The 27,147-nt window shown below is 43.6% G+C and overlaps 1 protein-coding gene across 5 annotated transcripts in view; it reads left to right on the forward strand.

Annotated features, from left to right (window-relative positions):
• Positions 1-27,147, forward strand: part of LOC115176026 (plectin) — a 188,675-nt gene that overhangs the window by 67,903 nt on the left and 93,625 nt on the right. For 2 of the 5 annotated variants that reach the window (XM_029735881.1, XM_029735901.1), the window contains exon 1: positions 4,929-4,971. The exons of the other annotated variants lie outside the window; for them this stretch is intronic. In XM_029735881.1, coding sequence (XP_029591741.1) covers positions 4,944-4,971 — 28 coding nt within the window. In that variant the 5' untranslated portion in view covers positions 4,929-4,943. Of the gene's footprint in view, positions 1-4,928; positions 4,972-27,147 lie in introns of those variants that run through there. 5 annotated transcript variants of the gene reach the window in all.

Here is a 27,147-nt window from a genome sequence, read left to right on the forward strand (position 1 = left end):
TTCCTATTTTTCTATTTGTCTACCCAATGTGGACCTGACAGGGACAATGAAATGTTTTCAATGTTTTGGCAATTGAATGTTCACTATATTGGGCTTTGGTATTTCCAATAAAAAGTTCTAAAATTATTTTAATGTCATTATTTGATCATGCATTTCATGTTAATTTTTTTGGTTGATGTTGAAAACCGTGATTATTTTGTTATAATCATACCTAAATCAAACCGACCTCAAAAATCCCTCCGCACTAGGCTATATCTGGCAGACTTGTTATCACTCAGTCTGTAGCTTGTTCCGTTTTTCTGCCATCTACTGTTGACTTGAGGACATCCATTTCCTACTATGGTTTCAAACATAGACCGACATGTTTTTTGGGGTCCAATTCCTATTTATTGATTAGCAGTTACTATTAGCCAATACAGATATCTCGGTAAAAGGCCAATATCGGCCAATAATATAGGTGAACCGATATATCGCTCTAAATAAAATGGGGATTGGGGAAGAGTTGCATTGGAGAGGCAATTGGAAGGGAAGATTAGCCTAGGACTGGGTGGTCATGGTAGTACAGTATGAGGGGCCAAGTTTATTGTTTGAGCCAGGACATCGGGATTAACATCAAATTTTTCTCTGTATACATCACTGATGTCATTCTTGCTGCGGGGGATTCTAAACTCCACCTCTAGATCCACTGCAGACGACACCATTCTGTATACATCTGGCCCTTCTTTGGACACTGGGTTAACAAACCTCCAAACGAGCTTCGACGCCATACAACACTTCTTCCGTGGCCTCCAACTGCTCTTAAATGCTAGGAAAACCAAATGCATGCTGTTCAACCGATCGCAACCCGCACCCGCCCGCCCGACTAGCATCACTACTCTGGACGGTTATGACTTAGAATATGTGGACAACTATAAATACCTAGGTGTCTGGCTAGACTGTAAACTCTCCTTCCAGACTCAGATTAAGCATCTCCAATCCAAAGTTAAATCTAGAATCGGCTTCCTATTTCGCAACAAAGGTTCCTTCACTCATGCTGCCGAACATAACCTCGTAAAACTGACTATCCTACCAATTCTTGACTTCGGCGATGTAATTTACAAAATAGCCTCCAACACTCTACTCAGCAAATGGGATGCAGTCTATCACAGTGCCATCCCTTTTGTCACCAAAGCCCCGTATACTACCCACCACTGCGACCTGAATGCTCTCGTTGGCTGGTCTTCGCTACATATTCCTCGCCAATCCCACTGGTCATCTATAAGACTTTGTTAGGTAAAGCTCCGCCTTATCTCAGCTCACTGGTCACGATAGCAACACCCACCCGCAGCACGCGCTCCAGCAGGTATATTTCACTGGTCATCCCCAAAGCCAACAACTCCTTTGGCTGCCTGTCCTTCCAGTTCTCTGCTGCCTTTGACTGGAACGAATTGCAAAAATCACTGAAGTTGGAAACTTATATGTCCCTCACTAACTTCAAGCGTCAGCTGTCAGAGAAGCTTACCGATCGCTGCGTCTATAGACAGCCCATCCAACCAACTACCTACCTCATCCCGATATTTATTTTTGTTTTTCTGCTCTTTTGCACACCAGTATTTCTACTTGCACATCCTCATCTGCACATATATCACTCCAGTGTAAATTGCTAAATTGTTATTACTTCGCCACTATTGGCCTATTTATTGCCTTACCTACTTACTTTTTCTATTGTGTTATTTACTGTAACGTTTGTTTATGTGTAACTCTGTGTTGTTGTTTTTGTCGCACTGCTTCGCTTTATCTTGGCCAGTTCGCAGTTGTAAATGAGAACTTGTTCTCAACTGGCCTACCTGGTTAAATAAAGGTGAAATAATAAAAAATAAATGAACATGACCTTGATCTACTGTAATGTTCTATCCGAAGGCAACACCCTTTGCAGGGCAGTGGCCCTGATTGACATCTCATTACTCTTTTGAAGTTATTTGCCCAAGTCTTAAAAGGAGTGTTTGGCTTTCTCATGGATCACTGGTGGTATGGTGGTTGGGGATGCGTCACTGCCTGCTCTATCAGGAAGAATCAGAACGCCCTGTTCAGTTTTATCTGACCCATTTATCTGTCTAGTCTGAGAGTCCTGAAACAACAACAGTACACTTGGGATTTATCACTGATGCTCTAGTCAGCTGGCTACTGTATACTAGCGGAGGTGGCTACCGTGTTTTGGTGTGTAGAACAATGGCTGGGTGGCTGCAGGTCCCATTGTCGTCTGGTATTGTTTATGTCTGCTTGTTTTGGTGGGGCAGGGAATGGGATCTCCCATCCGACGGTTGTCCTTCCCAGTTTATCCCAGTTACTTCATCTGGGAATCCCATCAAACACTCTGGCCTTGATCCTGAGGGAGATGTTGATGGATTGTGTGTGTGTGTGTGTGTGTGTGTGTGTGTGTGTGTGTGTGTGTGTGTGTGTGTGTGTGTGTGTGTGTGTGTGTGTGTGTGTGTGTGTGTGTGTGTGTGTGTGTGTGTGTGTGTGTCTGTGTGTGTGGTTGTGTGCGTACTTGCAAGCATGTGTGTATGTTGGTGCGATATGGAAATACTGCCTTAGATATCAAAACACTGTCCCTGGATAACCACTCAAGGATAGCTTCTATTGAATGATCTCTTATGTATAGGGGGATTTTTAAAGCATTTCAGTTGGTAGGAACAGAAAAGGTTGAGAACCCTTGAACTAGTTAGTAATAACAACCTTTTAGTGAATATAGCCATTGTCAGCAGTGTCCTATTATTGTTGAACAAACAGTGCTGAATCATACATTCATACAGCTGTATTAGTTAAACTTCAACAAGCTTGGCAGCACATCAACATTTCCAAAATGTCACCACATGGGATTCAGACCTGCATTCCTGTGGTTTTACATCAATTCACAATTTCCCACAACCACTCTGCCACACCGGCACTACAAGCTTCCTGAAAGCAGGACATTCCTTTGACATGGTCATCACTGGTAGGAAATGCATCACAGGACTGTTTTCGGCCTCTGTTGTCCAGCTATTCACAGTGATTGTGAGGCCCAGGGGAGCAGTACACTTGATAAACATAAGGCATTTTCCTCCACAGCTGCAGGTTAGGGCTTTCTGGGTGAAGTGGGTGAAGTGTCCCTCTGCTGGTGGTTAATATGTGGTCAGGACAGAAGACACCGTAGCAAAATGTTTTGCAACGGAAAAGAAAGAGATTTTTTTTGGTATTTCGCAAAAAAATTTTTATGAGAGATTACAATAAATGGCATTGGACAAAAACGACAAACATTCTCCACGCTTTTCTTTTTAAACCGCCGACCAAACAGACAGTCGCGTCCCTCACCGCCGTAACAATCACATCCCTCGCCTCCGGTAACCCCCCACCCCATCTAGTGTTACTAAGATTTGAAAAAAGATTGTGTCCATTGTCTTGGTGCGGAGATACAGTTTCACTCAGCTCAATGGTCACAGTGGGGCCTCTTTTGAGGTCAGTGTTTGCGTACTGCTGCAGTCGTACTTAGCTTGTGTTGTGCTTACATACAGTATGCCATTAGGCCATGATAACTGTAAATGATTAACTGCATGCACATACAATCATCAGTCTCCAGCTGCTCAACACTGCACCTTTTTGAACTACACCACCGTGAAGCTACACGTGTAGTAACGCATGGCACACATACACCACACATGCTACACATTCTTTACAGTGACTTATCAAGTCTAATGTTGTACACTACACCTATTTGCTTTGTACTTACTCGGTATAAATGCTGCAAAAAGGTCAAGAAACAACCTCTAGCCCCACCCCTTAGACTTACATAGACTTGTATAGATCTTTAATAATTGGGTGGGCGCAAGCAATACGGTGTAAAGTATACATTTAGTCTACTAGAGGGCAAGGTGGAGCTATTACCATATTTCTTACACCTGTCAAATTCTTTCACATCTACATGCAGTGTTTAAGGGAAGGGGATAGTAGATTGTTTCTACATAGGGCACATTATGTATTCTACTGCATGCCCAAACAGACTGTACTAGCCCCCCCCGCCCCCCTCAGAAGGGTTGGCAGAGGGCCATGCCACTAAACCACTCTGTCACTGTGCCAGAATACTCAACCCCCCCACTGCTGCTTTCATCAAGTCTGTCCGTCCATCTGTATCTCTGTCTGCATGTCTAGCTATATGTCCGTCTGGCTGTCAGTCAGGATGTATACTTCACTCAACCACAGGATCTCTCAGGAGGTGCAAACTGTTTTAACGCCGCTAGCTAAGCTATGAACCGGGCAATAGAGGATGGCAGCTGGGGATGTTATCATAGTATTGCACTTGTCTCCCTTATAATGAATCACGAGCCTGCGTCTCACGTCTCAAGTGCACAGTGTAAGTGGTTGGCTGGTTTGCATTTGTCATTGAATCGAATGCAGAATAATTTTGGGGATTCTTGTTCTGTTCTTTTGAAGTTTTTATTCCCGCTGGCCTTTGTTGCTGATCTGAATACCTCGCCTCTCTCAAAGCACTTGAGCGCTGCATTGACACACTCATACACACACACGCACGCACGCACGCACGCACGTACGCACACGCACACACACACACACACACACACACACACACACACACACACACACACACACCCACCCACCCACACACACACACACACACACACACACACACACACACACACACACACACACACACACACACACACACACACACACAAGCGGTGCTTACATGGGCCTTATGAGTGAGGGCGGCTCTAACCTGTGAAGAGGGGGAGGGGGCCTCCTATTCTGTGGAACTATGAGGCGTGACATATTAGAAAGGGAGAGGACGATAGACAGAGACCAGGCTGCACAAACTGAGATCAAGAGACGGGAAGAAAGAAAAAGAAAAGGTTTAGCAAGAACTCAAGAGACCCACCTCCTGCAGTTCCAAAGGTCTCAGTAGCTGCTAAGGCATGTCTTCTTCCTACTCCTCGACCAAAGGTAAGACAGCGGATTGTGTTAGCGGTACAAATGTGGACGCCGAAAGTGAAGAAATCCAAAGAATGGCAGAGGGAACAAATGCAGGTGCAGAGTATGCGTGACAGACCCTCTGGACTAGCCGGGGAGTATAGACACCATAGCAGACTAGAGCCAACACACGACAGGTGTCTGTCTGTCTGTCTGTCTGTCTGTCTGTCTGTCTGTCTGTCTGTCTGTCTGTCTGTCTGTCTGTCTGTATCCAGGGGCTGCATATTGTAGGCCAGGGCGATTCAGATCCTTCTGCACCATATTTACTTCACGGTTACAAAGGCATAATGTGTGTGTGTGTGTGTGTGTGTGTGTGTGTGTGTGTGTGTGTGTGTGTGTGTGTGTGTGTGTGTGTGGGAATGAGATATGGGGAGGTGCAGAGACCACACATGCATATCTACAGAGATTAGTGCATAAAAGTTGATGACATAAACAAACATAATGTGTTGAGCCTGGTTCTTAAGGTTCAGCCTGGCTGACTGCCAATGGGCTGTTTACGCTACAGTTCAGCTAGTTTACTGTGTGCTCCTTCTGTCTGTGCTTGCAGGGTAGACAAGACCGCAAGCTTGAGTGCTGGTAATGGTTGTGTATACCTTAGTCATTTTTGCTCTTGGTTTTGTTGTCCTTATACCTCTGCCTTGGTCCAGTATGGGATTGATGTTCATTTCTAGACTGCCCCAACAATTGGTTATTTTAATGTCATAAGAATCCCAAGCCTAATTGTTGATGTGGGTGAATCTGTTTGCTGTTTTGCAGGATCAAGCAACTGTACCCACCTGCCCTCTGTTCTACCTCTACTACATACTAATCTGTCTACCTCAAACACACACACACACACACATATATATATATATACACTGCTCAAAAAAATAAAGGGAACACTTAAACAACACAATGTAACTCCAAGTCAATCACACTTCTGTGAAATCAAACTGTCCACTTAGGAAGCAACACTGATTGACAATAAATTTCACATGCTGTTGTGCAAATGGAATAGACAACAGGTGGAAATTATAGGCAATTAGCAAGACACCCCCAATAAAGGAGTGGTTCTGCAGGTCGGGACCACAGACCACTTCTCAGTTCCTATGCTTCCTGGCTGATGTTTTGGTCACTTTTGAATGCTGGCGGTGCTTTCACTCTAGCGGTAGCATGAGACGGAGTCTACAACCCACACAAGTGGCTCAGGTAGTGCAGCTCATCCAGGATGGCACATCAATACGAGCTGTGGCAAGAAGGTTTGCTGTGTCTGTCAGCGTAGTGTCCAGAGTATGGAGGCGCTACCAGGAGACAGGCCAGTACATCAGGAGACGTGGAGGAGGCCGTAGGAGGGCAACAACCCAGCAGCAGGACCGCTACCTCCGCCTTTGTGCAAGGAGGAGCAGGAGGAGCACTGCCAGAGCCCTGCAAAATGACCTCCAGCAGGCCACAAATGTGCATGTGTCTGCTCAAACGGACTCCATGAGGGTGGTATGAGGGCCCGATGTCCACAGGTGGGGGTTGTGCTTACAGCCCAACACCGTGCAGGACGTTTGGCATTTGACAGAGAACACCAAGATTGGCAAATTCGCCACTGGCGCCCTGTGCTCTTCACAGATAAAAGCAGGTTCACACTGAGCACGTGACAGACGTGACAGAGTCTGGAGACGCCGTGGAGAACGTTCTGCTGCCTGCAACATCCTCCAGCATGACCGGTTTGGCGGTGGGTCAGTCATGGTGTGGGGTGGCATTTCTTTGGGGGGCCGCACAGCCCTCCATGTGCTCGCCAGAGGTAGCCTGACTGCCATTAGGTACCGAGATGAGATCCTCAGACCCCTTGTGAGACCATATGCTGGTGCGGTTGGCCCTGGGTTCCTCCTAATGCAAGACAATGCTAGACCTCATGTGGCTGGAGTGTGTCAGCAGTTCCTGCAAGAGGAAGGCATTGATGCTATGGACTGGCCCGCCCGTTCCCCGACCTGAATCCAATTGAGCACATCTGGGACATCATGTCTCGCTCCATCCACCAACGCCACGTTGCACCAGGAGTTGGCGGATGCTTTAGTCCAGGTCTGGGAGGACATCCCTCAGGAGACCATCCGCCACCTCATCAGGAGTATGCCCAGGTGTTGTAGGGAGGTCATACAGGCACGTGGAGGCCACACACACTACTGAGCCTCATTTTGACTTGTTTTAAGGACATTACATCAAAGTTGGATCAGCCTGTAGTGTGGTTTTCCACTTTAATTTTGAGTGTGACTCCAAATCCAGACCTCCAGGTGTTGATAAATTGGATTTCCATTGATTATTTTTGTGTGATTTTGTTGTCAGCACATTCAACTATGTAAAGAAAAAAGTATTTAATAAGATGATTTATTTCATTCAGATCTAGGATGTGTTGTTTAAGTGTTCCCTTTATTTTTTTGAGCAGTATATATATATAGAATGCAGCAAGGCATATACAGACAGATGGATGCACTACACTGTGCACACACACACATCTGCTTCTCTGTCAAAGGTTCAATAAATTAAATTCACCCCCATCATTTAAACTCTTTCGTTGATAGCCCCCTTCATGCCCCTCTCTCATCTCATTGTATGAAAAGGTCCTGGGGGGGACGTGGGACGCAATGAATTGACGAAAGACTTGAGATTCACCTCAAACTAATCCAGACCAGACCAGTGCTTTATGGGAACAGCTGGCATCAGTTATGTACTGTAGAGGTTGAGCTCATTAGGCCTCCATTTCTGGCTCCTCTTCTAAACACTAAGCAGCACGGTGACCTCTCCAGATCAGCCCGTCTGTCTGTCTGTCCAACTGAATGTGAGGCTGCAGCTGATTTGTAGTCAAGTGGCCACTGGCAAGGCTCCTTCTCATTAAGAGTATTTTAATGGAGAGTGTGTTTGTGTGCGTGTCCATGTGCGTCTGCGTCTGTCTAAGTGTGAAAGGTTCCTCTGTCTCCATCGACCTCCCATGGAATGAGGAGCGTGTCTGGCTGTGATTTTTGTGGCTGTGAATGCCAGTTGAGTTTAGGAAAAGCATATTATGCAGAGTTTCTGATTGTCGTGTGTGTGTAGTGGGTTGGTGGATGTGTGGGTGGGTGGGTGCGTGGGTGGATGTGTGTGTGGGCACGTGCATGTGTATGTGGGCATGTGAATGTATATGTGTGTGTGTGTGTATGTGTCCTCAGAGAAGAACATTTCTCAATAAAGTAGTGTATATTTAAGTCATGGTGTCAACCTTGAATATAGCCGATTACAATGATAGAGTTACAATGCTTTTTTTCTACTTTTTGACGCGCTCCCTTGAGGCTTGGCAGGTTTGAGTCTTTCTGGCCCTTGTGCAGCTGGTTTGCGTCCTTCCAGGAAATGTGACTGTCCTGGAATGTTCCAGAGTAGGAGTCGTTATGAGTTCAGATTGTTTCCATCCCAGATTGTCATTGTGCTGTTTGATTGTTGTCCATTTCCAAAGTGCACAGAACAACCTGTACGTCACACAGAACGTTCCCCCCACCCCCCCCCCCCCCCCCCCACCCACCCACAATCATCACTCACTTGCCTGGTCCCAGATCTGTCTGTGCTGTCTTGTCAACTCCTATAGGAACTGGCAAGACGGCACAAACAGATCTGGAACAAGGCTACGTCACTGTTAAACATCTTGAATCATGGAATCTTGGGTGTTAGTTCCTCTGAGGATACCACCCTCGTAGTAGATCATTGATGAGTAGATGAGTCCATAAATCACCAATTATTCAAAGATGCCGGCTGTTGTAAACCATTGCCTCTTTTAGACAAGGCCTATTTTAAGGCTACTCTATAGAGGTCCTCTGGTTCAGAAATGTCACCAAGGTGATGATTTAACGTAGTGTTGGTTATGCACTGGAAATGGAAGCAGGGCTTCGTGGGTGGTAAATGCACAGGGCAGGTTGGAGTGACCTCAGTTTCAGGCCAGCTGTAGTGGATGACATTTCATAGTAGCCTAGTTTAAGTTGAAGTTTATAAAAAAAGAAAAACGTCACTATCTCACGTTGAGGAACACTCCGAAATAAACACATCACATAATGACAAGCTACAAAGGCGTTACTCTTTTAGGTTTAAAGGCTAAAGTAGGCAACAATAGGCTATATGGGTACTTGCTACATTTTAAAAAGGTAGATGCCCAGGTAAATTATATAGTGTCAAGTCAGTTAATGGCTAGGTGTCAGAATTTGACTTGATATTTGAAGTAGACCTACTAGCCTCTGTCTCTAGTAGGAAAGTTATATTGAACTTGTATTAGTAGATCATTTCTACATTGATATACAGTTAGGATTAGATTATACTAGTATAATTATACTTCCATTTGGGATGAATGGTCAAAACCCACAAGTGCCCCAAAGTAAGCTTATTGACTTATGGCGAAAGCATAATATGACACATTTTGAACATATGGCTCTACTCTTTTGTCCCAGCAGGTGGCAATGTTGGCAAGTCAACCAGGCCTTGCCATGGTGTTAGGTCTCTCGGTGCAAACTAGGTTGATGTGTCAGGAGGATTATATACAGTGCACACTTCTACAACGACCATACATCTATCAGTGAAACATCTACTACTAAGCTATAGCCTAGACTCCTCAGTGTCACGAATCCCCTCTGAAAGCTCAATACTTGTTGCTTACTCTGCTATTCAATTGTTTTTGTTTGCAAAACTCCGATGTGAAAGAAACGTTGAAACAATTCAAGTTGTAGGCTGATCCCGTTGTTCTCTTTTAACTGAAGGCAATGTTTCGACCCTGTATCACAGACGAAGTGGGAAGAAGATTTGCCCTAGAGATTTACTCCTGCTTACCACGGGAAGTTGAATAGCCTCACATGAATGGGTTCTGAGACACGCAGCTGTTTAACTTAAGACTTTGAAAGAGTCTTGGATTGTTAAATTTATATGTTTGTCTTGGTATGTTTTACTAATTGCAAACATATGGAAGATGTACATTGTCTATACCTATTTAGTAAAAAAAAAAAAAAGGGTTTATGTTCAAATAATATGCAATGAACTAATGTCTTGTTTCTCTGTCTTTTTCAGGTGAGTTCTTCTTCCGTTGTTTGACTCATCAGCAGGAAGGGTAGGACACCAGGGTCTTCTGCCGTCTGTCTCAGTATAGGTACAACACTCTAATAACATGAGCATAACATTATAAGGGATAGAAGGAATCCACATAAAGGTAAATGTATGAGAAAATGTTGGACAGATAATGTTATTGTAATGGATGGAAATAATGTTTGCCATGAGTGTTCTCTGGCAGGTTTAGTGGTGGTGCTGTTTTGCATTTGCCGGATACGGTATCTGTATGCAAGGCTGGGATTTGTATAAGAGATGACGGGACAATGTGTACAGATGTAGAAGTGCAGCCTTTCTATTTCTTTGCCAAGTCCATCACAATGATGCATCGAGTTTCAGGGCAGTGTAGTTGTGCAGGGAGCTGCCTTGTGTCCAATAGTTAGGGGATATTTGAGTGTTTCAAGGTGAACAGCAATGGACAGTGAGGTAATAGCAATTGTCTCCAAGGTGGCGCATTTGGGAAATGATTCATTGTCATGTAGATATGAAATTCCTTACATGTGCATGCAGAACACATACATATATACATATATATATACATATATACATGCACTCGCACACACAGAATGCAGCAAGGCCTATACAGACAGATGGATGCACTACACTGTGCACACATACACATCTGCTTGTCTGTCAAAGGTACAATACATTACAGATAGCCACCTGTTGTTTCAGTCTGTTTTTGACGTATATAAAGTTTATCTGAACATGGCCTAAAGCACAGTAACACACACACACACACACACACACACACACACACACACACACACACACACACACACACACACACACACACACACACACACACACACACACACACACACACACACACACACACACGCAACATGTGTTAATCATACTGAAACATCACTGTAACAGGGTTGGTTTTGATGCTGTCTTGAAAGAGAGCCCCTCTAGTGAAGGAGAAGGGCTGGGCTGTGACTTGCCCTATTCCAGACCATCTATACTCACGTCTTAAAACTCTCTGGAATGCTCCACGCCCCTTCTGACCTGTGAAGGTGCTGTAACACCTAGATGAGAAACACCTCAGTCAGAAGGCTTGCCAAAAACTGGAGACTGGGAGAGGTCACCACCATGGTGCAGTTTTGGTAGAGGAGCGTGTTGTTGTTTTTAGGATGGGTGGTGTAGATAAAGCAACACATGTGCTCTAACTTTCGACTTTGCATCCAGTTTTGTGAAATCAGTATGTGAAGAATGTGTGTGTGGGTGGGTCTGACACAGCTAGAAAGGACTTTTCAGTTCAGCAATTTACTTTCAAGTAGCTAGAGTCAACAGAGTCTTGACTGTACATGCGTTTACATGTCTTTTGTTGACCCTCAGAAAGGAGCAGGTGGTCTACAAAAACATGTAGAATGGAAGTATAGTTAGAGATAGCATGCTGATAAAGTAACAGTTGAGGTGCATGGTTGAGCAGGCCAAGGACTCTTACAACCCTCTTGCTAGCTAGGCTAGAGTACACTCTTAGAAAAAAAAGGTTTCCGAAAGGTTTCTTCAGCTGTCGCCATAGGAGAACCCTTTTTGGTTCAAGGTAAAAACCCTTTTGGGTTTTATGTAGAACCCTCTGTGGAAAGGGTTCTACATGGAACCCAAAAGGATTCTACCTGGAACCAAAAAGGGTTCTTCAAAGGGTTCTGCTGTGGGAACAGTTGAATAACCCTTTTAGGTTCTCGACAGCACCTGTCGTTTCAGCACCTGAGGGCATGCAAAAAAACCTGGCCACACCATGCATGTGTCCTCTTTCTGTTAGACAATCGAAGGGAGGTTATTTTGAAAGTAAATCCATCTGGTTGGCATTAAATTCCTCTCTAGGGAGGCTGGTATTACTTTCCATCCACCAGTGTCATTCAAGAATGTCCGCTCATCTTTATTCTTGCGAGCCATTATCAAATCTTAAGCTCGCTATGATTCTCTCTGTGAGAGACTACCTCCACCTTCCACCACAGGATAAAATTAACCCATATATTATACGTGTCTATGTGAATGCAGAGCCGTAGGATTATCTTACTGATTTAAGTCTGTTTCTAATCACAAACAAAATCCTCCATAAGATCAAAGTATGTTTGTTGACTTTCATGTATTGTCTCTAGTGGCCATAATAGGTTACTGTACTACTACTCTCTGGGGAGCTGCAAAGGGTAAATCTCAGAGTTGTCAAGGGAGAAACATGATAGGCTGCTGGCCATAGATATACTATATACTATACTGTGCTGCTTTTTTCTCTCTCTCTCTCGCTCTCTTTCCTTCTCTTGCTCTCTCTCCCTCGCACTCTTTTTCTCTCACTCTCCCTCTCTCTGTCTCTCTCTCTCTCCCCCCACAAGTCCACACTCTCTGAAGGACAAACTGTGAACACGCTGTAACTCACACCGTAACTCACACTGTTGCCCTTAGCCCCTTCTGGGTGGGGTCTGAGAGGCCCACATACTGTAGGCTTTTTTATAACCAGAGGAATCTGTCCTCGGCATTGTTTAATTTAATGACCAGCGCTGAAATGAAGGACTGAAGAGCGAGTGTACTCTGCCTGTTGTTTGGAATGGCTCTTTCTCTGTAAGGAGTGTGTTTGCTTTGCTAGGTACTCATAGTTTAAAACAGGATAGGGGCGAGACCCAGTCCAGCCTTGTTAATAAGTGAAGGCAGCGATGGTGACTGGTGACATTAGCAAATGCTAGATTTTAAGAGCCCAGAAAATGTCAGGTGCTGTATTAAAAATAATTGACGCTTGAGTTGAGGCTAGATCATTTTGGTCATGATATGTTTGGCTCTAGATATAGGCTAATGCTGGAGGACTCAGAGAATGACCTTTTTTCTAGAGCAGTGAATCCTAATGCTATTGAGTTGATGTGGGCTTAAAGGCTTAGCATCTCAACCACCACTGAACAGCGCCCCTCTGCGATCATTCTCAACCGTAACCGCCGTGTGATATTTGAATTGCTCTGCTGCGCTGTAACTTTGGGGTGCGGTGGATTTGTGGATTTGTTGTTCTGCCCCTGTGGGAGCCGGGCCAGAGGTGTCTCAAAGACACCGCGTGAAAAAAAGAAAAGAAAGCATACGCTATGAGATTGTGCTCTTGGATTATTGCGTAACATTTAAGCAATATCCTCCCAATCATTTCCCTTGGTGTGGCATGTTTATCTTTTGTGACAGATCCTTGACCTACAACAGCTATAGTGATGTTGACTTTATAAGCGTAATAAGAGTTCTAACAGTCACCTCTAGCTATTTGGCATGTTGTCTTGGGTTTATGTTGTGTAATGACTCAGAAGTTAGGACTGCTACATTTTATAGACTGAACTATACATGTAGAACTCCTATGAGCCTAAATGTAGTAGGAAATTTGTCCTAAATGTAGTAGGAAATTAATCCTAAATGTAGTAGGAAATTAGTCCTAAATGTAGTAGGAAATTAGTCCTAAATGTAGTAGGAAATACTAGTAGGACTCCAACATTTATAGACTGCTAGTGGAGGTCCCACCTGTTCTACCCATAAGAGTAAACAAGCTGAGAAGGATTTGAACCATAGAAATATAATTCTAGTAATTCTGTTTCTATGGGCTCAACTTATATAAAAGCACAGTTAGGTCATGGGAAAGGTCTCGGAAGTTTCTTCATCTCTGCAAATACACAACATGACCAAATGTATGTGGACACCTGCTCGTCAAACATCTCATTCCAAAATCATGGGCAATAATATGAGGTTGGTCCCCCCTTTGCTCCTATAACAGCCTCCACTCTTCAGGGAAGGCTTTCCACTAGATGTCCAGCCACAAGAGCATTAGTGAGGTCGGCACTGATGTTGGGCAATTAGGCCTGGCTCGCAGTTGGTGTTCCAATTCATCCCAAAGGTGATCGATGGGGTTGAGGTCAGGGCTCTGTGCAGGCCTGTCAAGTTCTTTCACACCAATCTCGACAAACCATTTATGTATGGACCTCGCTTTGTGCAAGGTGGCATTGTCATGCTGAAACAGGAAAGGTCCCTCCCCAAACTGCTGTAGCATTAAGATACACACTCACAAAATATAATCACCCACAAGGACAGGTGGGACAAACATCAACTTAAATATGGCCTCCAATTAGAGACAACGACAACCAGCTGCCTCTAATTGGAGGTCATGCCAAACAACGACCAACATAGAAATACAAAAACTACAACTGAACATAGACATACAAAAACAGATAAACACCCCCTGTCACGCCCTGACCACTCTACCATATAAAATAACAACTTACTATGGTCAGGACGTGACAAATGGTGGCAAGCTTCACACCACTCCAGCCGACGCTTGGCATTGCGCATGGTGATCTTAGGCTTGTGCGGCTGCTCGGCCGTGGAAACAAATTTCATGAATGTTCCAGACAAATATTTATTGTGCTGACGTTGCTTCCAGAGGCAGTTTGGAACTCGGTAGTGAGTGTTGCAACCGAGGACAGATGATTTTTACGCGCTACGCGCTTCAGCACTTGGCGGCCCCGTTCTGTGAGGTTGTGTGGCCTACCACTTCGTGACTGGGCGGTTGTTGCTCCTAGACGTTTCCACTTCACAATAACAGCACCTTCAGTTGACCGGGGCAGCTCTAGCAGGGCAGAAATTTGACAAACTGACTTGTTGGAAAGGTGGTATCCTATGACGGTGCCATGTTTAAAGTCACTGAGCTCTTCAGTAAGGCCATTCTACTGGCAATGTTTGTCTATGGAGATTGCATGGCTGTGTGCTTGATTGTATACACCTGTCAGCAACTGGTGTGGCTGAAATAGCCGACTCCACTAATTTGAAGGGGTGTCCACATACTTTTGGATATATAGTGTATATATTGCTTCACTTCAGTTGCTGGTGATTTTTCTTGGCATTGTAACTTCCTGTAGTGCCCTTGCATTCAGCCTTAACATTCAGAAATGTACACGTTTACCATTAATTTCTCCCTCCAGCACCTCTGTATAGATGGTTTGACTTTACTTCATGGTTGACTTTATACCTGTCAGTCACTGCCATTGGGGCGTCGCCTGTCTCTCTTCACCTCCATAACAATGGTATGGGAGGATTTCAGGAACTGTTTATTTTCCCTCCGAGCATACACTTAGAATAAACAATGTAGTCATTGTTTAAGGAATGTTCCTCTTTACTTTCCTCTAAAATAAAATTTGATAAATGTAAAAGTTGTACTGAAACATTGCACTCTTAGAGCAAAAATAATGTCTTCAAGTTTCCAGTTAAGAGATACACAACTTCCAATCGGATTATGGCTGGTCTATGCCTCTTTTAGCCTCCCTAGGTGGCTAAAATCTATTGATTAGTTCAGTAGATGTTGAACCAAGGTTGCTATAGTATTTTAACCAGAGGGTCTATTTTATTTGCCCGCTCACCTCACTTTTCAAAATGTTTAATCTCTTAACCTAACGCCAATCACATTTTATTAAATGTTTATCTCATCTCTATTAGGCTGCTATTCACAAATCTGCTCAAACCTAACAACTTACATTGACTGCTGAGAGAGATGTACTGTAGGTTATAGTAGGCCTGCACAGCCATTCTGCAGAATAGTTATCTGCTGAGTGTCATTAAGATGGGTACTACACACATGATAGTTGGTATAAGGATTCAGATAGAGAGCTTAGGGATAGTTCCCTTTCTGGTTCTCCAGCTAATGCCTGTAGAATGAACACACCCTGCTATGTGGCTGTCTCTGACTACTGTATCCCTGTCCCTGGAATCCCAAAGAGCTCCCTTTGTGGAGAGATCAGCTCATAGACAGTCCATTTGATGATAGCTAGAGAGGAACGACAATGTTGGAAAGTTACTGCTGACATTGATGTCCAGAGCTGTTAGAGGAAGGACCCTTTTTTTCTCAGCAACAAACAAACTAAATAAATTACAGCAAGCTGCTTTTACAGTTCTGGCAGTTCTTCCAGTTATTTTTTTCCTCTCCTGTTCCGCTCAGAGGAAAGAATGAGACTGATTCATTCTCTCCAAATGGAGGGATTTTTATGGGCAAAATGTGGATAGTAAATCACCTTATTGTGTGTGTGTGTGTGTGTGTGTGTTTCATTTGTGTGGTGCCCGCTGTGCCCTGTGTGCATACTATGTGTGTGTGTTTGTTGGTTTAAATGTTGACGAAGTTGATTGTCAAGATGCCTGCCTAAAAATATAATACAGCCAAGCCTCTTCAGGTTGCAATGCAAATTCTCCCCCAGTCACTGCCAGTAAGGAAGGGTATCCTGTGTCAGTTTTGTTTCGGTGACGGTTGCTGGGACAACAGTCGCGTTCTTTCTGTCCGTGACCTCAGCCACGGACAGTTATTTACGTAGCCTGTGTCCCATTTACAGGCGGCGTTACTATGGAAACACGTGGATCAGCATGACCACTCCCATGTGTGGTTTTGTAGTCGCTGAATGTCGCTGAGTCATAGCACAAACATTCCCAAGGTTTTAATTGTGCTTTTGCTCTCTCAACACTGACTTAACTGCTGCCCTTTTTGTTTTACTGTGGGACACTTTTGAGTGTGAGACTTTTTTTCTTTGTCAACCAGATCCTTCCTCTGCTGTGCCTTCCCCATGCTGTGTAGTTTAACTTCCTTAATCATATTAACACTGTGGAATGAATGCTTCCCTCTGGTCTGGAAGCAGCCGCCGGCTCTGGGTGGCGCAAATGGGCCGAGCCCAGTGTTGGCTGGCACTCCTGGCCCGACGGACATTTTCTCACTGCTCCTCCATCTTAGTTCCATTTCAAACTCGGACAGGAAGTACAGGAGAAAATGAATAACACTTATCACTCCACAAACGGCCTGGTTAATAGTGTAAGAAGAAGTTAATGATAGGGTATTGGTTGTAGTGTGTCTTATACAAACAATGTTGATGCAACTCGTATTGAAACAGTGTCCTTGTAGTGTTATCTTAATTCCACACTGCTCTTGTGATTAAAAACAGAAATAATGCCACAGGCGTTTCCACACGTTCAAATGACACTCCAAAATGAAAAACCTCATAAGAGAGTTATCACCAGTGCTGTCTAGGAAAGCAAGCAGAGACAGGTCTGACGCCTGCAGGGTTATTTTGTTGTTGAAATCTGTTGTCTTTTCTGCCTCGATCTTGTCCTTCAAAGTGCGTTGTTAAATCGACTAAGAAGGCATCCAGGCAAGAGAACTAATGTGCACTGACTCATATCTGTGTGTCCCAAATGTGTTGCGAATGTTATCTTCCAGACCATGTCCTCTCCCAAAAAATTTACAATTTGTGGAATCCATCCTCAGCCACTCAAAACAAAGAGAGTATTGATTATTAGGCTTTAACTGTTATGGAGGCTTGAGTAAGGGAGGATATCTGGATCTCTTTTTCGATTTCTCCCTCATTTCACCCTCCAACTGTCTGCAGAAGAACGGAATGTTTCTTTTAACAACCTGGACAAGGCCTAGTCACTCTCCTCCATGAATTCAGGGATGAGTGAGTAGGAGAGAGTAGAAGAGAGGCGAAGATTTACTGTGGGGTGAACTTGGGTAACATTGCAATACTGTATTGCTCCTTTTACTGAATAAGACTGAGTATAAGCGAAGCAGGCCAGAATCACGTCTTGCTTTTGTCCCTTCTCTAGTTTTCTCTCTGCCTCTCTATTGCTCCATGGCAATGTCCGCCCTTCGTCTTAATCAGCAAGGCTGAAATTTGTGAGGCCTCCAGGGACAAGGCGCCCTGTGTGTGTGTGTGTGTGTGTGTGTGTGTGTGTGTGTGTGTGTGTGTGTGTGTGTGTGTGTGTGTGTGTGTTTGTGTGTCTCGCCTGACCGAGTGTTTCTGGGACAATGTGTGGGTGCTCTTAGATGTAGGGGGTACGGGGTAGCGAGAGAGAGGGGCGGGCAGGAGCCCGGAGAAGGACACATTGGCTCCTGGGAAGGACTCAGATTTATGGTGTAGGCCTCCTCAGATGTTGCTTTGTCTTTATGGGCACATTGGACATCAGATGAAAAGAAGCCCTTGTTCCAGCCCCCCCAGCACCTCTACCCCCCACCTCTTTCTTGTCACATCTTGCATGCAGTGTGGATCTGCAAGACGGGCAATAGGTTTCACATGGGGGAGAGGAGTGGTTTGATCCTGGCCTAAGGAAGTGGTGGAAGGTTTAGTATAGTCTAATGGGTCTGGAGGGTTGGAGAGGTTGGAGTGCATGGACCCAGGAGAATCTGAGGTGACACTGAGAGGTCAAAGCGCCGTGGACATGGCTGAGAGGTCAATGGGCGACCCTCTGGGAGACCGCTTCTGGCGCAGCCCTAAGAAAGGTAGGAGACAAACCAGACTGATATGACATTCCCAAGGAAGGTAGGAGACAAACCAGACTGATACGACATTCCTAAGAAAGGTAGGAGACAAACCAGACTGATACGTCATTCCTAAGAAAGGTAGGAGACAAACCAGACTGATACGACATTCCTAAGAAAGGTATTTCCTTTGGACAGGTGAATGGTTGAGGTGCATGCCTTAAAGTGTTGTTCAGAGCACTCCTCCCTCGCCCACATTCTTTTTTCCCAGTTGCTTTTAAGTTTCCCACATTTACAAACATTTTAGACGGATATGTTCTGCAGGTACTGCCATCAGCCAAGTGTGTGACTGAGATGATTTATTTTGGTCTAATTATAAATTTGATAGAGTTTGTGGCTACTTTCTTTTACGTTCTAAGCGTGGCTGTCCTGCTTTCCATTCTGCGTAGTCTGCCATCCAGAGGGGCTATAGCGGAGAGATTGATATGAGAGATTATTGGACCCCATAGTCTGTCTATCAATGGTTAATCCTGACTGGAGAAAAAATGAAATAATCATTCTGATGTTTTGGCTGCTGCAGAGCTGTGCTGTGTGGAAATCTATGGCTCTCACAGGGGATCTGTTTCACATTCCCTCCTGACCTCCGATCAGATCCCTATGTCTGCGGGAACTTGTTTACTGCACACAAAGCCTTGGTGTACAAAATGTACCACCAAACTCTCAAACCTGATTTTCATTATGAAATGTTACACGAAAATATGGGATTTTTGGCATACGTCTTACTTTTTCTCTTCAGAATTGAAACATTGATGTGAAATGAAGCTTTGCTCGATAGTCTGACAGGTTTTACAATAGCAACGATGTAGTTGATACATATGGTACCATAATGTAATATACTGTAAATCTGCACGACTCCGCTACAGATCCGTGGTTTCAGCCCTTGCCCATAGTGAGTTCCATTGGGCTCCTCTGCCAGGGACTGCAGGGGGCGCAGTTACAGTTAGGTTGGTCAGCGTGCACACCACTGTCCTCCACCAAATGTCAGCTCATTAAATTAAGACAAGTAGCAACACTGGGAGAGGGATAGGTGCTTATATTCATTGGGTGAGGGATCATCTCTGACTTCATATCCGCTTTCCACTCTGGAAAAGGAGAAGTCGTTTTTTACCTCAAGCTCTGCACCCAATTTATAGGTTTTCCATGTGTGTTTTGTGCCTCTGAGAACTCGACAACAGCCAAGCTGCTCTCCGGTACACCTACGCTGCTGCTAAAATGATTATTAATACCACTACGCTACTGTTCATTGATTATTGATTGCCATTATTAGTATCTATCTATTTATCCTGCTACTGGTCACTTACTGCTGTTAACATTTATATTACCATTAGTATATTACCATAAGTATTTGTACCTATATTCTTGCTACCAGTCACTTTTCAGCCCTGTTTACATGTATATCCACCTATCATGCCTACACCGACACTCTTGCACACTCTCACACTAACACCTATACACACATTTACCATCACACACGCACTCAGCCACCACGTATGCTGCTGCCATATTGTTTACTATTATTAATATTATTATTATATTCTCCTGCTACCAGTCACTTTCTCCTAAGCCCTGCCTACATGTACAGTTGAAGTCGGAAGTTTGCATACACTAAGGTTGGAGTCATTAAAACTCGTTTTTCAACCACTCCACAAATTTCTTGTTAACAAACTATAGTTTTGGCAAGTCGGTTAGGACATCTACTTTGTGCATGTCACAAGTCATTTTTCCAGATGATTTCACTTATAATTCACTGTATCACAATTCCAGTGGCTCAGAAGTTTACATACACTAAGTTGACTGTGCCTTTAAACAGCTTGGACAATTCCAGAAAATGATGTCATGGCTTTAGAAGCTTCTGATAGGCTAATTGACATCATTTGAGTCAATTGGAGGTGTACCTGTGGATGTATTTCAATGCCTACCTTCAAACTCAGTGCTTCTTTGCTTGACATCATGGGAAAATCTAAAGAAATCAGCCAAGACCTCAGAAAAAGAAGTTGTCGACCTCCACAAGTCTGGTTCATTCTTGGGAGCAATTTCCAAACGCCTGAAGGTACCACGTTCATCTGTACAAACAATAGTACGCAAGTAGAAACACCATGGAACCACACAGCCATCATACCGCTCAGGAAGGAGACGTGTTCTGTCTCTTAGAGATGAACGTACTTTGGTGCGAAAAGTGCAAATCAATCACAGAACAACAGCAAAGGACCTTGTGAAGATGCTGGAGGAAACAGGTACAAAAGTATCTATATCCACAGTAAAACAAGTCCTATATCGACATAACCTAAAAGGCCGCTCAGCAAGGAAGAAGCCACTGCTCCAAAACCACCATAAAAAAAGTCAGACTACAGTTTGCAACAAAGATTGTACTTTTTGGAGAAATGTCCTCTGGTCTGATGAAACAAAAATAGAACTGTTTGGCCATAATGACCATCATTATGTTTGGAGGAAAAAGGGGGATGCTTGCAAGCCAAAGAACACCATCCCAACCGTGAAGCACGGGGGTGGCAGCATCATGTTGTGGAGGTGTTTTGCTGCAGGAGGGACTGGTGCACTTCACAAAATAGATGACATCATGAGGACAGAACATTATGTGGATATATTGAAGCAACATCTCAAAACATCAGTCAGGAAGTTAAAGCTTGGTCGCAAATGGGTCTTCCAAATTGACAATGACCCCAAGCATACTTCCAAAGTTGTGGCAAAATGGCTTAAGGACAACAAAGTTAAGGTATTGGAGTGACCATCACAACGCCCTGACCTCAATCCTATAGAAAATTTGTGGGCAGAACTGAAAAAGTGTGTGCGAGCAAGGAGGCCTACAAACCTGACTCAGTTACACCAGCTCTGTCTGGTGGTTTGGGCCAAAATTCACCCAACATATTGAGGGAATCTTGTGGAAGGCTACCCGAAATGTTTGACCCAAGTTAAACAATTTAAAGGCAATGCTACCAAATACTAATTGAGTGCATGTAAACTTCTGACCCACTGGGAATGTGATGAAAGAAATAAAATCTGAAATAAATCACTCTCTCTCTGCTATTATTCTGACATTTCACGTTCTTAAAATGAAGTGGTGATCCAAACTGACCTAAGACAGGGAATTCTTACTAGGATTAAATGTCAGGAATTGTGAAAAACTGAGTTTAAATGTATTTGGCTAAGGTGTATATAAAACTCCGACTTCAACTGTACATTTCTACCTCAACTACTCCAGTATCCCTGCACATTGTACATTTGGTACTGGTACTGACCCTGGATATAGCTTACATTCTCCTTTTTATTTTAATTTTATTGTTATACTAGTTCGATATTGAATACTGCACTGTTTGGAAGGGCTTGCAAGATAAGCATTTCATTGTAGTTTTGCATGTGACAAATAACACTTGAAACTTCCTCTTGTATAACACACAATAGGCTATTCTTCAGATGTGACATCAGCATAATTTTTATACAGATAAACTCTGCCAATGACTGTCCAAGAGAAAAGTGCTTGGCACACCAACATCTTATGTAAACGCATAGTTTTTACCACTTATCCATTCTGACTTGCCTTACTTGATTCCAAAACTATTTCATTTATTAGGCAGCGTCTGGAGACAGTTCTAGCTTGGCTGAGTTTGCAGAACAGCTCTTGGATTCTGACATTGATCTCTGCACAATATGTGTGTTTCTCTCTCTCTGTTCACTTCTCATGGCCTCAACATCCTCTGTGTTAACATGCCATAACTTTCTCCCCTCACAGTCGAAGTAGATGTTTAATTTCAATTATCCGAGAACAGTCAACTTGTTTATTTTACTCACAATGTGTGGAATGCCAATGGCACCTCTTTTTCTCTACTTCTCTCTCTCTCTTTTAGCCAACTCATGAACAAAACACTGCTCCTTTGTCTGCAACAGTCCTCTGTGGTTTTCCAGTCTTTCCTTCTGGTGTTCTTTGATGGTTTACCGACAGAGGCTGTCCTTGCGATGCCAACTCACCCACCACACCTCTCTTCTCTGTTCCTCTGGTTTAGAACTTCATGCCAAGTCACACCAGTGCCCCTGAAGCCCTCCATTTTGGATCTTACTAGATCATCCCAATTTATTCGCCCGCTTCGTGCCAGGGGTTAATCTATGCTGCTCTGGCCCTCTTGTGTTTCAAAGGTGCCACTCAAGACTGGCCAAGTTGCTAATTGGCATGGTCCGTGAGTGAAGCTGCCATGAACAAGACACACTGTAGATCAAGGTTACCTCAGTGAATGAGCTCTCTGGCCCTTAAGGTCGCTTGATGCCGCTCTGGTCATAAACCATGTTATAACAAGTGATCACTCAAGAGATATAGAATTATGGGTTTAAAACCTGCTGACCTTTGTTATTTTTTTAAGCTGTTAGTCACCTGGATGACACTTTTAACCATTACCGTACAGAGAAGGGGTTAAAAGGTGCTTTCTAAAATTAAGTATCAAATCAAATCAAATGTATTTATATAGCCCTTCTTACATCAGCTGATATCTCAAAGTGCTGTACAGAAACCCAGCCTAAAACCCCAAACAGCAAGCAATGCAGGTGTAGAAGCACGGTGGCTAGGAAAAACTCCCTAGAAAGGCCAAAACCTAGGAAGAAACCTAGAGAGGAACCAGGCTATGAGGGGTGGCCAGTCCTCTTCTGACTGTGCCGGGTGGAGATTATAACAGCACATGGCCAAGATGTTCAAATGTTCATAAATGACCAGCATGGTCAAATAATAATAATCATAGTAGTTGTCGAGGGTGCAACAAGTCAGTAACACAAGAGTAAGTGTCAGTTGGCTTTTTCATAGCCGATCTTTGAGAGTATCTCTACCACTCCTGCTGTCTCTAGAGAGTTGAAAACAGCAGGTCTGGGACAGGTAGCATGTCCGGTGAACAGGTCAGGGTTCCAGCAGGTCTGGGACAGCAGGTCTGGGACAGGTAGCACGTCCGGTGAACAGGTCAGGGTTCCATAGCTGCAGGCAGAACAGTTGGAACTGGAGCAGCAGCACGGTCAGGTGAACTGGGGACAGCAAGGAGTCATCAAGCCAGGTAGTCCTGAGGCATGGTCCTAGGACTCAGGTCCTCCGAGAGAGAGAAAGAAAGAAAGAAAGAGAGAAAGAGAGAATTAGAGTGAGCATATTTAAATTCACACAGGACACCGGAAAAGACAAGAGAAATACCTCAGATGTGACAGACTGACCCTAGCCCCCCGACACATAAATTACTGCAGCATAAATACTGGAGGCTGAGACAGGAGGGGTCAGGAGACACTGTGGCCCCATCCGATGAAACCCCCGGACAGGGCCAAACAGGTAGGATATAACCCCACCCACTTTGCCAAAGCACAGCCCCCACACCACTGGAGGGATATCTCCAACCACCAACATACCATCCCGGGACAAGGCCGAGTATAGCCCACAAAGATCTCCGCCACGGCACAACCCAAGGGGGGGCACCAACCCAGACAGGAAGACCACGTCAGTGACTCAACACACTCAAGTGATGCACCCCTCCCAGGGACGGCATGGAAGAACACTAGTAAGCCAGTGACTCAGACCCTGTAATAGGGGTAGAGGCAGAGAATCCCAGTGGAAAGAGGGGAAACCGGCCAGGCAGAGACAGCAAGGGCGGTTCGTTGCTCCAGCCGTTCCGTTCACCTTCACACCCCTGGGCCAGACTACACTTAATCATAGGACCTACTGAAGAGATGTGTCTTCAGTAAAGACTTAAAGGTTGAGGCTGAGTCTGCGTCTCTCACATGGGTAGGCAGATTATTCCATAAAAATGGAGCTCTATAGGAGAAAGCCCTGCCTCCAGCTGTTTGTTTGCTTAGAAATTCTAGGAACAATTAGGAGGCCCGCGTCTTGTGACCGTAGCGTACGTGTTGGTATGTACGGCAGGACCAAATCGGAAAGATAGGTAGGAGCAAGCCCATGTAATGCTTTGTAGGTTAGCAGTAAAACCTTGAAATCAGCCCTTGCCTTAACAGGAAGCCAGTGTAGGGAGGCTAGCACTGGAGTAATATGATCAATTTTTTTTGCTTCTAGTCAGGATTCTAGCAGCCGTATTTAGCACTAACTGAAGTTTATTTAGTGCTTTATCCGGGTAGCCAGAAAGTAGAGCATTGCAGTAGTCCAACCTAGAAGTAACAAAGGCATGGATACATTTTTCTGCGTCATTTTTGGACAGAAAGTTTCAGATTTTTGCAATGTTACGTAGATGGAAAAAAGCTGTCCTTGAAACAGTCTTGATATGTTCTTCAAAAGAGAGATCAGGGTCCAAAGTAACGCCGAGGTCCTTCACAGCGTCTGTCAAGTTGCTGAGGCTCCCAAAACCCTGTTACCCCAATTGGGATGGTGTTCTTCGGCTTGCAAGCCTCCCCCTTTTTCCTCCAAACATAACGATGGTCATTATGGCCAAACAGTTCTATTTTTGTTTAATCAGAGGACATTTCTCCAAGTGCAGTTGCAAACTGTAGTCTTGCTTTTTTATGGTGGTTTTGGAGCAGTGGCTTCTTCCTTGCTGAGCGGCCTTTTAGGTTATGTCGATAAAGGACTTGTTTTACTGTGGATATAGATACTTTTGTACCTGTTTCCTCCAGCATCTTCACATGGTCCTTTGCTGTTGTTCTGTGAATGATTTGCACATTTCGCACAAAAGTACGTTCATCTCTAAGAGACAGAACGCGTCTCCTTCCTGAGCGGTATGACGGCTGCATGGTCCCATGGTGTTTCTTCTTGCATACTATTGTTTCTACAGATGAACATGTTACCTTCAAGCATTTGGAAATTGCTCCCAAGGATGAACCAGACTTGTGGAGGTCTACAATTTTTTTTCTGAGGTCTTGGCTGATTTCTTTTGATTTTCCCACGATGTCAAGCAAAGAGCCACTGCGTTTGAAGGTAGGCATTGAAATACATCCACAGGTACACCTCCAATTGACTCAAATTATGTCAATTAGGCTATCAGAAGCTTCTAAAGCCATGACATCATTTTCTGGAATTTTCCAAGCTCTTTAAAGGCACAGTCAACTTAGCGTATGTAAACTTCTGACCCACTGGAATTGTGATACAGTGAATTATAAGTGAAATAATCTGTAAACAATTGTTGTAAAAATGACTTGTGTCATGCACAAAGTAGATGTCCTAACCAACTTGCCAAAACTGTAGTTTGTTAACATGAAATTTGTGGAGTGGTTGAAAAACAAGTTTTAATGACTCCAACCTAAGTGTATGTAAACTTCTGGCTTCAACTGTACATGGAGACTTAATCAAGTCATCTTGACTAGTCGTCTTGACTTAATAAGCTAGTCGTCTTGACTACTTTCTTGTCTCTTTCTCTCTTGCATCAAAGGTTAATTTTTTTTAATAGGAGACAGAATGCGATCGTATCATCATATAATTGGCCTTCACATAACTCTTATAGAATTTCCACGTGGACGGGGATAATTAGACATTTTATCAAGGTTTACTGGAGGACAACTTATTTTTAACTAAGACAAAATCATTTATAACTGGATTTTTCTAGTATAATATAGGTTAATTAAATCGCCTTATTGTTTGGGATACCTTTAAATGTACCTTCAGAGGTCATTCAAAATTCATTAATAATGAAAAAGCGGTTTCTGGCTAAAGAGACAAGACTAACAAGGGAAATACATTATCTAATAGTACAGGTAGATAGCAATCACAACGATACTACAGAGATACAAAATAAGTTAGAGGAAAAACAAAAAGAACTTGATGAACTTATTCAAGAATGATCTAATGTAATCTGTTACAAAAATAAAGCGAACTGAATGGAATATGGAGAAAAATGCACCAAATTCTTCCTGAATCTCCAATACAGGAACGCTAACAAAAAGAATTTGCAGAAACTCGTTACTGAAGACGGAGTCATCTATGATTCTCCGAAATATATTTTAAAAGAGGAAGCTAAATATTTTAGGCAGATGTTCTCTTTTCCGTCTCATCCTCTCCCACTAAAGGGAGATTACGGTAAGGAATTCTTTCCAAATAATATAAAAAATGGAAAATTAACAAATGTACAGAAAGATCAGTGCGAAGGCCAAATTACAGAGGAATAACTTTTTGAGGCTATTAAATCCTTACACTCTGGAAAAACCCCAGGGCTTGATGGCATACCGGTTGAGGTATATCAAGCCTTTTTTGATATACTAAAAGCTCCATTGTTAGATTGTTTTAACTACTCCTATGGAAATGGTAGTCTGTCAGGTACTCAGCAAGAAGGTCTGATTTCACTATTATTAAAACAAGACCCAGATGGCAAATATAAAGATCCAGTCTATCTAAAAAACTGGAGGCCTCTTACACTTCAATGTTGTGATGCAAAAATACTAGCGAAATGCATAGCACTCAGAATTAAAAGGGTTTTACCAGGTATTGTTCATCCTGATCAGACAGGTTTTTTACATGGGCGATACATTGGAGATAATATACGACATCTACTAGAAATAATATAACATCATGAAACATCTAAGAAGCCAGGCCTGGTATTTATAGCGGATTTTGAAAAGGAATTTGATAAATTAAGACTGGATTTTATTTATAAAGGCCTGGATTTTTTCAATTTTGGGGATTCTCTTAGTGAATAATGGCTACATCTCAGAGTTTTGAATTGTCAAGAGTTAAACAAGGGTGTCCGCTGTCACCATAACTATTCTTGATGGCCATAGAAATGCTAACTATTAAAATCAGATCCAATAACAACATTAGAGGATTAGAAATCCAAGGCTTAAAAACAAAGGTGTCC

Source organism: Salmo trutta, chromosome 3 (genome assembly GCF_901001165.1).
Source record: "Salmo trutta chromosome 3, fSalTru1.1, whole genome shotgun sequence".
NCBI lineage: Eukaryota > Metazoa > Chordata > Actinopteri > Salmoniformes > Salmonidae > Salmo > Salmo trutta.